We start from the raw sequence: 11,907 nt of genomic DNA, 5'->3' as shown, positions 1-11,907 counted from the left end.
AAAAAAAAAAAATAAAACATGTTTATAAATTAATTATTAATAATTTAGGTTTAAAATAACTACAACTAATTTTATGGTTTATAAATATGGTATCAAATGCATTTAAAATTCTTGTTTAAATTAAAATTACATTCAGGTAAAAAAAATTAAAATTAAAATTATGAATCTACAAATTATGGGATCATCTTCGATGACTATGGTCGATTTAACAACCACAAATTTTACACCAACATCTAACAACAAAATAAAGTAGCTTCATTTAGAAGAGAGAATTGAAGTCTCCATGTATGAAGATCCGAGTTATAGAGTTTTTATGACACTACTACTGGTAAGCTTTAATAATAGGAAAAATGTAATAGATGAAAAGATCAGGAAAAATATCTAAAAATATGGTACCTCTTTTAAATATTTAAAAATATGAAAAATTTGAACACGTGAGTTTTTAAATTGTTTTAAAATTCTAGATTTGCCCTTGGGAGAGGTAGAAGAACACAACCACATAGACAGAGGAGACGTTGAGTTTCATAATAGATCACGGGAGTTACAGTGTTTACTAGAGATGTCCACGTTGAGTTTCATTCAAGGAAAATACTATAAAATTTCCTAATAAAAATAATACTATTATATGTATAAAATATAATTTAATCCTATAATTTCGAAAGGGACCTTTTTAAATATAAAAAAATATTTAAAAATATTTATACTTTACAACAAAAAATTTCAAAAGTACAAAGCACTCTTAGAACTTTTTGCTATAAAATATAAATATTTTTTTGATTTTTCTATTGATAAAAATTTCTCATTTCTAAGAGTTGAAATTTAAATATTACAATATCATAATCTAACCTTCCATTTAAATACTATGACATTTATGGTTCAAGATAGAAAGTCTTAAATGCTAAAATAATTTAGAAATGTATTAAAGTATGAAAATGTTGAAATGAAAATTAAAAAATAACAACTTTTTAATACTACAATTTTTATAAAATGTATATAGATAAAATAATAATAAACATTATTATTATTATTATAATTATAATTATTATAATGATAATCATCATCATAAACTCATATTCTAAATAGAATATGAGTTAATAATAATAATAATACTTAATATTATAAATATAAATATATAATATATTCATCGGATCGAGATAGGTAATATAACCTTCGTCTCCGTCCCCATTTTATCAACGAAAAAAGATTATTGTCGCTCCCTTCCCCATTTTCCATCCCATCATATGAGAGACATCCTCATCTCTAGTGTTTACACATAAAGTCTCATTACAATATATTCCAATTATTGGTTGGCTTCGTCCCGTCTCTTTCTACCTTTTAAATTCCTCTGTTTTCTATCATAATTAATGATTGGAGCATTCAATTTATATCCATATTCCTCAAAATAATTGTACGAAATTCATTTGTTTTCTATCATAATTGCCGATTGGAGCATTCAATTTGTATCCTAATTTCTCAAAATGGTTGTACATGATTGATATTTTGACATGTTAATTCGTTATTTGAACTTAGATAAATAAGACATCATTTATCATCCCAAATGTTAGATGATTCAATTACCAATGGTGCAATTATGTTATGAAGTTGTCCCGCTAGGATAGACCCACATTTTGGTGTCCAAGACTACTATTGTGAATAAAATACCAATTATGATTTCTTCCCCAACCCCAACCCTTTAAATTGTATGAAAAAAATAAAATAAAATAACCTTCATACTATTTTCTTAACCATTTAAGATTTGATATTTAAAACAGAAACACATAGCTTGGACAATGACCTAATGTATCTTGTAATTAAATTTTGAAAATAGATATATAATGGCTATTTTGATTTATGTAAATATATAAAAACAATAATAATAAAAAGTCCAACTTTGATCTTGTTTTAAAGATGCCCTATTCTTCCAAAAACTGGTAATATTACCTTTTGACATTTCAAAACTTCATTTGAGGTTTATGACTATTATTTGCCGTTTACCCGAGACAAATTGTACCCTCCTCTTTTATCATTGATTGTTATCAATATCTCATTGAAAACATCCTATGAGTGATAGCTTTTATCATTGATAGCATGCTCAACACAATGAATCATTCTCTCTATGAGTCATTTCATCTCAGATACTACATTACATAACTCATTTAGATATCGTAATATTTGTGTATTGGTAATATCAATTATAAGTGATATTAGTGATAAAATTTAGATACATATCAGTCATATTCATGTATCAATGATATTGAACTTAGGTAGATATAAAAGTCTATTAATGATAATCATGATAAAAGTTTCTCAATAATCGTCATTGATAGCTTTGAGTGTTAATCTTTCAAAATTGAGTCATTAATGAAAGTATATCAGTAATAGTCACTACTATTTTCCATCATTGATAGCTTAATTTTTTATGATTTAGCTTAGTTTTTTATGATTTTATATCATAATTAATAGCCATTATAGAAGTATATCATTGATAGTCAACTATGTATATTTAATTAACAAAGTTGATTCTCGAACTAAAGTGTAGATGGGATGCTTAGAAGTTATCACTAATACCATGTTATCAAAAATAGCTGCTAGCAACGATAATATTTGTGTATTGGTAACACATGTCACTAATAACTTATGACAGAAGTTGTCTTTAATAATAATTAATTAGGGATAGAAGTTATGACCGATAACCATGATATAAGTGATATTAATAATATCAGTGATAAAATTTAAGTGATATCCATATATTGATGTATATCAATGACATAAAAACCGATTTCATTTGATGAAAGTCTATCATTGATACTAAAAACTATCAGTGATAGCCACTTATAGAAGATATCAGTGATAGCCACCAATAGAAACGATCATTGATAGAAACTATCAATGATATCCATATATTAGTGATATGACGTAGGTTATATATCAATTAAATGAATGATATTGATGATATTGATGATATAACTTAGGTAAATAACAATGATAGTCACTTATAAACCTCTCTCATTGGTAAACTTCTATCACTTATAGCTTTAAATGTTAATCTTTGAAATGTTTATCATTGATAGCCACTAATAGCCTTAAATGTTATTATATTAAGTTTGATTCCAATCGATGAAAATGTATCAATAGCAGATTGAAAGCTAATATTTCAAGTGTTACTATTTCAATGTTGTATTAATATTTTTCAAATTGAAAGCCTATCAGTGCTAACTTTCAATTTGAGAAAACTAGAAAAAGCATAAAAAGGTGAACTGTACATGAGCTTTTTAATCATTTGCCAATATGACTATATCATTTATATCTAATGTTGATTTTGTACCATATCCCTAATATATTATCCTTGTACATCTTTTATTATTTTATTATTTTGATTTTGATTGTTATTTATACAACCAATCCTAATATTAACTTATTTGAGATTAATATATCCAAGGAATCATTAGTGCAGTAACGAGTCTCGGTATTTATTATTTTTTAAAAGATTCTTTTTGTCCCTAAATTTTAAAAAATATGCATTTTATCGTTGATATTTCAAATGGGTCCTTTTCAAAGACAGATTTAAAAGGTCAATTTCCTAACAAATCCATTATATATGAACAAAATAAATAAACAAATAGTTGATGTGACAACATGAGTCTGAAAAAAAAAATTACACTTCTAATATTTTCCACATCTGTAACCAGCATCTTTCTATCCTCTTTCTCCCTCCTTCCCATTTTTCTCACTTGTTCTCTCTATCCTGTGTAATTTTGAAGAAATAAAAGTGAGAATTTGATGTTTGGCGTGCGGGTGCTCAAAAATGGCAACTCAATCAGATGAGCTGTACCATCCGACAATTAAACTCCACTGGAAATAGTAGATCCTAATTATTTGGAGGGCAAAACCCCATGCTTAGGTGTTGGAATTGCAGTGAATAATTTGAGTAATTAGAAACACTCCATACCACCACCCAATAGGGCCACTCTCAGTGAAGGTGATTATTTGAGCTCAAACCCCCACATGCCAAAAATACCAAATCCTAACTTTTATTTCTTCAATATGGCACAAGTTAGGTTTGGTTGATAGATGGATGGAAAGAGAGGATGCAAACAAGAGAGAGAAGGAATGAAGCTGACCGGAGAGAGAGATAGAAAATATATATTAAAAATATAATTTATTTCCATGTCGGCTTTGCCACATCAATCAATTAAGTCTCTTTTCTTTTTGTTTAAATTTGATGGATTTGTTAGTAGATAGACCTTACATACCTATTCTTGAAAACTCAAGAACTAAAATGATCAATTTGAAACATCAAGGATCAATCAAATGCACACATTCTCGAAAATTCAGATCAAATGCACACATTCTCGAAAATTCAGGGACCAAAGGCCTAACCTTTTTTGTTAGGTTCTTCATCCAATCATGTTGATAAAACCTAGCAATTGTCTTGGTTTACCAAGTAACTATTACCCCCTTAAGTACAATTAATTACAGGCTCATTTTTCAATCCAAGCACAGCTTATTACAGCAAACTGAGGTTTGGAATGATGGAAAGTTAATCTTATTAATCAAGAAGGATAATTTTGACAACATGGAAAGATCAAACCATGATTCACATTTTAACAAATGCAAAATGGCCATACATCCTTTGAAAAGAAAAATCTAACCCAACCAGACGATGGAAGTCTTTCCAATATGGAACAAAATGAGTAGAATGACTATGCTTGATCTCCCCTTCAACCAAAAGTAGTCCTCAGTGATGCTTCACCTCAAATAAACCATCAGGACCTGATGCAAATGGGATCCAGAATAAAAGGAATATATTATTTTTCAAATCGGTAAAAACAATATTATTTTCGCAATAATAATAAACGGTAAAGGAGCAATTGAGCAAGCAACGTAGAGCAAAGATGAATGAATATCAGATCATCCATCAAATTCAGCCACCTTTCATAAATGTCGCAGTATACATCTCCAGCTCCCTTTTTCTTACAATCATACTACTGTTTTTTTTTTTTAACTGCAGTTGTCCTAAAATATAATGAGGGAAGCAACTGTTAGAAACAGTTCCCAAAAAAGGTTCCAACTGTTTCTGAGAACAACTTCCAAACAGTTCTGGAAGCTGTTTGGAAGTTCTATGCCAATCTCAAACTTTGATATGAGAAATTACTTGATTATAATTTATCAGCCGGGAAGTAAACGGCACTGTAGTATGACCATTCGTGGTTGTAAACTCTTTCATACATATTCCCTGTTTGTGTTATACCTGGATTGCATTTATGATAGATCATCTTTAGTTAGGGTTTGTGTAAAACTCTCTCCTCTCTTCCTGCTCTCCTCTGAATCCCCTTCCTCAACCCTTCCCCAGCATACTTAAAACCCTTCATTTCTGACGGATTCAATGCCTAAATCTAAAGTTGAAGATGGTCATGATGAGATCGACGATATGAATAACAAGAATTTTACCTTATCAAGGACAATGGTATAGAGCAAGGAGCCATTGTTTGAATGATATTTTAAATGTTTACTCAGTCCCATCAATGACCTAAACCCCCAAACATTTTTTTTTAAATAGAAATGACAACTTTCATTGAGATAAAAAAGAAATAATATGCATACAAAAAACCAAGCCCACAAAAGAAAAAGAGGAACCCCTCTAAAGAAAGGGACTCCAACTATACAAAATAGAACCTATAGAATAGTTGCACAAAAAGTCTTTGAAACCGAAGCCAAAAGAGAAACGTGATATCTACAACAAGGGGGCCAAACATCAAAAGGATGAGGGCCATGTTTACTAGCAATGATTCTATGCCAAAGGGATTGGACTCAAGGTGGAACTACCACAACCATTTGGCTAACAAAGCTCTGTTATGAAGCCTTAAATTCCCAATTTCTACATACGTTTGATTCCTAAGAAGAAAAAAAGGCAAATAGAGTTCGTGAATACAAGCCTATTAGTTTGGTGACTTCCCTTTACAAGATCATTTCTAAGGTTTTATCAAACCGTCCAAAGAAAGTTCTATCAATTATTGTCAACGACTTCGAAGTGGCATTTGTAGAAGGGAGACAAATTCTTGATGCCATTTTGACTATTACAGAAGCCCTTGATGAGTAGAATTCTGTGGGTAAAAGAAAAGATCTACTAAAGCTCGACCTCGAGCAAGCATATGACAAAGTTGATTGGGCCTTTCTAGATGCAGCGTAAAAGCTTAAACACTACAATAAAAGGAGAAAATGTATTTGGGGGTGCCTCTCTTTGTCCAACTTCTCTATCATCATTAATGGAATATTGAATGTGAAAATTGTTGCTAAAAGGAGTCTTGCGTCAGGAAATATTGTTGGGGATGCCTACACCAATCTTGTGTGGTATTGTAATAATAAAAGAAGAATCATCAAAGGTTTCTCTTTCAGCAACCTGACCATTGAGATTACTCACCTTCATTATGTGGATGATACCCTTCTCTTTGCTCTTTATAATAGGGAACTTGATGGTTTGGTGGTCCATCGTCAAGCTGTTCTTACTTGGGTCAGGTTTATCCCTCAACACTTCCAAAACAGCTTTCAATAGGCTTAACCTAAGCCAAGATGAGATTGATTATCACACTTCCATCCTTGGTACTCATGTTCAACTACTTGGGTTTCCCCACTAGGGGTAAAGCATCATGCTGCGATGGCCTAGGAAGCTCTTGTGGAGAGATTTTTAAGAGGAAGACTGATAAATGGAGGTTTCTCTTTCGAAAAGAGGTCAGTTACTCAACTAGTTCTCAATAGTCTCCCTTTTTATTTTTTCTCCTTATTAAAAGCCCCAATGAAAATGGTTAATCGCTTGGTGTAGAAGATTGATAGAGACTTTTTGTTGGGGGGGGGGTGGGTGGGTGTATTTGTGACACAGCTACCCATCTGGTTAACTGGAGTCAGACCTCTCTTCCAACAATCTATGGTGGGCTTAGGCCAGGCATTGGCTCTCCTTGTAAAAAAAAAAAAAAAAAAATAGCGCTTTTCTGATGTAGTGTTTGTGGAGATTTTTCCATGGGGGGCTCTGTGGAGACGCATCATTGATGCCATTTATGGTGTTGATAAGTGTGGCTAAAACTTTTTCATGCATAGAGATAAAAGGAATTCCAGATTATGGGCTGGAATTATGAAGCAAAAAGCGTACATTTTAAGTTTTAAGTTCGTAATGGGTAATGGGATGGGAAGAAGATTAGATTTCAGGAAGATGGTGTGCTTCCAACCTCTCGTGCAACTTCTTGCACAGTTGCACCAAGATATTTTGCTACTTCTACGAAAAAAAGGAGTTGTGACTGCCGATTGCTGGGTGGACTCAAATCAAGCATGGGATTTGGGTTACAGAAGGAGGTCATTTGATAGAGAAATGGGCAACTGTTGAATTCTTGGGTGGTGGACAAATCAAGATGAGTTGTGCCAGAAGATTTATCCCTCGGGGTTCCTTTTCAACCAATTCCACCTTTTTAGACATAACTAAAGGGGCCACGAAAAACTACTTCCCCATGGTTCAGTTGATCTAGAAGATTAAAATCCCAAAAAAGGTGAAGGTTTTCCTCTGGTCACTTGCTTATAGAAGCTCCAAAGGAAGTTCCCCAAGGGTCCCTTTCGCCTTCCATGTGTTGTCATTGCCTTATAGAGATGGAAACAGTGGATCACTTCTTTTTACTTTGTCACTTTGCTAATAGAGAGTGGTCTTCGCTTTCAGTATCTTTGGGGTGGTTGGATGTCCTCCTAAGAACATTGATGATTCGGCAATCCACGGGTTGGAGAGTGGTAGCTTTTGTGGGTGGGGAAAAATCCTTTGGAGATGTGCGACCCATGCTCTTTTGGGGTATCTTTGGAAAGAAAGAAATAGCCTTTTTTAAAGATAAGTTTGCTTCTTTGGATTCTTTTTGGGCTTTTGTTCAGCTATAACCTCTTAATGGTGCATAAATTACACCAATCTCTTTTGTAATTATATCCTTCTTATGATTACTAACCATTGGAAGACTCTTCTTTATTAGTTTTGTGGGAGGGGTTCCCTCAACTCCCTGTCTTAATGAATATACATATATGTTTCTTATCCTAGAAAAAAACAGAGAAAGAAAGAAAGAAAGACAGCAAGAACACTGCCAAAAGTATCCATAAAACCTTGAGATGGTCAACCAACAGAAAGAGGAAGTCGTTGAACTACCCCATTTGACATTTGGCGATAGAGCATTTCAAAGTTAAGTGAGAGTTGGGTCAATGGAAGGAGAAGGTCATAAAATAGATCTAAAGATAGCTAGCAAGCTGAACGAGGTAGTTATAAGCATATTAGTTAGCTGCTGAGTTAGTACCTAAATCTATTAGTTACATAATAGCTGTACTTTTAAAATGGTTCAGCTTCCAGATTCCAACATTATCAATGACCTGAGTTTGACTTTCAACAATATGTTCAAGCATCATAAACAGAGAAAATAAGGACTGCCAATCAATTTTTGTTTCAGATTACCATCGACAATGTCCGATCCAAATAAAGAAAACATATCCATAATCATGACAGAGTTTGCATAGGGGCATAATGGCTGATTTATTGGAAACTCTACATCATGTTTAAAATTAAATTCATAAAAAACAATACCTTATTAGTTTATTTTAAGGAAACAACTAGCACTATAAATCAACTCAAAAAATCCACCACTACTTGGAAATTTTACATTTTGACTATTTTCTTTTAAAAATATAAATATAGAGATGCATATAGAGTAGATTTTGTATACTTCTATAAAACTATAAAAACAAATGAAAAAAAAAATTAACATAGCACCATTTTTAGTAACAGTAATAGTACTTGACATCACTACATAATCCAGTTCTAGTTTCCTCATCAAAACCAAAATAGCAATTGCAAAGAGATATAAAAGATGTCATAGAACTTGTCATGGAGTGGAAACTTACCCCAAGGGAACTCTTTATTGCGTATGTGCAAATATGGATATGCCTGAATACAATGAAAACCCAAATAAAAATAAATGGGTAGGTAATACATGAGAGTACAATGCATAGTTCCATAATGCAACTAAGATACTGAGAAATGGAGGAAAAAGCATAAATTGACTGAAGTTTATAGCTCACAGGGGGCTCTTCATGGTGGGGATGGCCCTTTGATAGGTTATAGAATGCTAAAATAGTGCAGGTTGCAATGCCTGCATAAGTAATCTTCTCCCACTTTGCAGTTTCACCTGACATAAAGAAATAGAGGTAAGCGATCAAACAAAAGCAGTACTCATTATAGCACTCCTGCATACAGTTTTTCCTTCCTACTTGCTTGTACAATATAAGTCTGAAATAGTATTAAAAAAATAACAATACGTATTTGTACACAACAAACGTAACGAGGCAAGTATATGTTATGGCGGTTTACTAGAAAATAAATTCACAACTCTGAATTGGCTTAGCTCCAACAGTTTACAGAACCCCACCCAAAAACAGAAGAAATTTGTCCCCCAACCCACGCCCCCACCGAGAAACAGTGTGAGAAAAAGAAAGAAAGAGAAAAAATAGGGAGAGAGGGGAGAGAAAAAAAGAAACAGGCATATGATTAGAGGTGGAAAATCTTCCATGACCTCCATGCCAGAAAATAATTAATTAAAGTAGCAGGCGTAAGATTAGAAGTAAAAAAACTTCCACGACCTTCAACCCGGAGGAGAATTTCTTGATTAAAGGTCTTAACCCTCTAATAAATTTACTGCACATGTGTTTCCTTCCCTTCATGTCTTACTCATTCAAAATCAGAAGTAAATTTAACCTATCACAAAATCCAAGACTTTCTAGAGCATTGTTTGTGCAATTATAGAAATCAAGAATTATGATGTTGCCACTCAGTAATGGACCAAGATATCTTTTCCTCTTGCCTTCTATCCTACCAGCTTTAAATCAAATCTACTCATTAGCGACTGGAAACCCCATGCACAGTTGATTGTCAAATATAATATATATACTCTCATCCGATGATTTAACAAAACTATCGAATAACATTTAAATCTGAATTCAAAATTTCAAAACACCTCCCTTTGCAAGACTTCCAATCTAAAAGGAACAAAAAGCATCCACTCAAATTATTTTGGACCAATTTCTTAACATGATTCAATAATCAACATCATCCTTCATTCCCCCATTTCGTCAGATGCAAACTAGGACAGGAAAATGAATGAAATCAAACATACAATGGACTAAACAAAGTAGCCGAAAGTACAAAAAATAAATCCACCAATAGAGAAAAGCAAATCAAGAGAGACGTGAACCAATTGCAGCGCATAAACGATCACAATAAAGAATACCTAGAGAGAAAGAGAGAGAGACTTACGAGCATCGTCGTGAGCAGATGAAGCAAAGCCGCGCTTAGGCTGAGCGGAGTTTCGAGAGGCACCACGGACGGCGGCGCGAAGAAGATTGGATCGGATCGACGCCATTGCCATTTTTTCTCTTTCGTTCTCTCTCTCAAAATTACCGAGTCGCTTGAAATGATCAAACCCTTGCAATTTAGATTGCGGCTTTTACAGCAAAATAATCCCAAGCGTGTGACTGGGCACGTGCAAGAGAGAGACACGGTCACACGGTTTTTTTTTTAAATATATTTTCAGCTTCCCTAAATGTTTGAGTCTAATTTTCATTTGGTCCTAGATTTCAAAATAATCACACTTTTAATACTTCAATTTTGGGTTTAATTTCAATTTATTTTTATATTGAGCTTTGGTTCAATTAATTCTCCAAATTTAAAGATTCACACTTTCAGTCTTGAGTTTTCACTAAATACTCACTCTAATCTTAACATTAATGTTTATTAATTAATTTAAAATAATTATAAAGTAAAATTTTAATAGCGATAAAAAGAAATAGTGAACTTAATTATTTAGTGCTTTAGGGTGATTCTCAGATGTAGGACTAGGTTGCTGCCTTTTGTTCATATGGAGGGGGTGATGGTAAGAGGTGTTTTACTTGGCAAGATCCTTGGTTGGAGTAGGGCCTTCTTCTAGTGAGAGGGTGGTTTATGATGCTACTAGTTCGAAGGAGGCTCATCTTGTTGACTTTATTGATGAGAATGGTGGGTGGAGATACCCTTCTGTTTCGTGGAAGCTGCTTGAGATCTCTTCTTTGGCTCTTGCGGTTAGGCCCAGATTGGGTGGTGAGGATAGTTGGGTTTGGTTTCCAGATAGGGTATGAGATTTCTCTGCGGCGAGTGCTTGAGAGGTGTTGCGTCCTACCGTCCCAGGGTGAATGGGTCATATTTATTGTGGTTTAGGGGAATGTCCCCAGGCATTCTTTTATTACTTGGTTGGCGGTTAGGGATAGGTTGGGTACAAAGGATTGGGTTCATAGGTGAATCGTTTCTGTTTCTCTTGATTGTTTATTGTGTAGAGGATGTGGAGTCTCGGGACCATTTGTTCTTTGAATGTGTGTTTGGTCAGGAGGTTTGGGGTGGGATTTGAATGTTATGGCTTTCTATCATGTTTTATCTAGTGGGGTGTTGAGCTAGATTGAGTGTGTCTGGTATACTGTCATTTACTTTATTTGGCAAGAAAGGAACAGTGGGCTTCATGGTGGTTTTCCTTGGGATGCTTCGGTTCTTCTTCATCCCATTCTTTCGATTGTTCGCATGTGTACTACTTCGTGGTCCGATGATGTTCCAAGCCTAATCTAGTTTGCTGATTTCTTTTTATGTTGTTCGTTTTATTTATGCTATGCTCCAAGCTGTTGATGTGTTTTATCTCTTGCTCTTCCCCAGGTTGTGGGGCTTGGTTTTTGTTTGGTTTCCTCTTGTTTGTTGGTAGTTCTATCGTGGTTGTTTAGGTCTATTGTGTTTTAAGGCTTTCCTTTTGTTCTCTGCCCATTAGTTGGTTCTTTTGGTGGGCTTTGTGTTCTTAGCCTTCCTTTTGGTTGTTCTTTTGGTGC

The 11,907-nt window shown here is 33.7% G+C and overlaps 1 protein-coding gene across 1 annotated transcript; it reads right to left on the bottom strand.

The window, feature by feature from the left end:
• Positions 1-4,530: 4,530 nt before the first annotated feature.
• On the bottom strand, positions 4,531-10,518 carry LOC120091570 (cytochrome c oxidase-like protein). The gene is made up of 4 exons (XM_039049666.2): positions 10,322-10,518; positions 9,091-9,197; positions 8,914-8,956; positions 4,531-4,773 (listed from the first exon to the last, which is right to left on the bottom strand). Exons 1-4 carry the CDS (start codon positions 10,431-10,433, stop codon positions 4,739-4,741), a joined length of 297 nt encoding a protein of 98 aa, XP_038905594.1. The 5' UTR covers positions 10,434-10,518; the 3' UTR covers positions 4,531-4,738.
• Between the last annotated feature and the right edge of the window lie 1,389 nt (positions 10,519-11,907).

Source organism: Benincasa hispida, chromosome 11 (genome assembly GCF_027475165.1).
Source record: "Benincasa hispida cultivar pf3 chromosome 11, pf3_genome.v1.1, whole genome shotgun sequence".
Taxonomy (NCBI): domain Eukaryota; kingdom Viridiplantae; phylum Streptophyta; class Magnoliopsida; order Cucurbitales; family Cucurbitaceae; genus Benincasa; species Benincasa hispida.
The sequence above is the reverse complement of the archived record's forward strand: the minus strand, read 5'-3'. Positions and strand labels throughout refer to the sequence as shown.

Coding starts and splice junctions, on each gene's coding strand:
- LOC120091570 (XM_039049666.2), bottom strand. CDS start 10,433: ATGGCAATGGCGTCGATCCGATCCAATCTTCTTCGCGCCGCCGTCCGT. Junction 9,198..10,321: donor ATCTGCTCACGACGATGCTC/GTAAGTCTCTCT, acceptor TCTTTATGTCAG/GTGAAACTGCAAAGTGGGAG. Junction 8,957..9,090: donor CCCACCATGAAGAGCCCCCT/GTGAGCTATAAA, acceptor CATTGTATTCAG/GCATATCCATATTTGCACAT.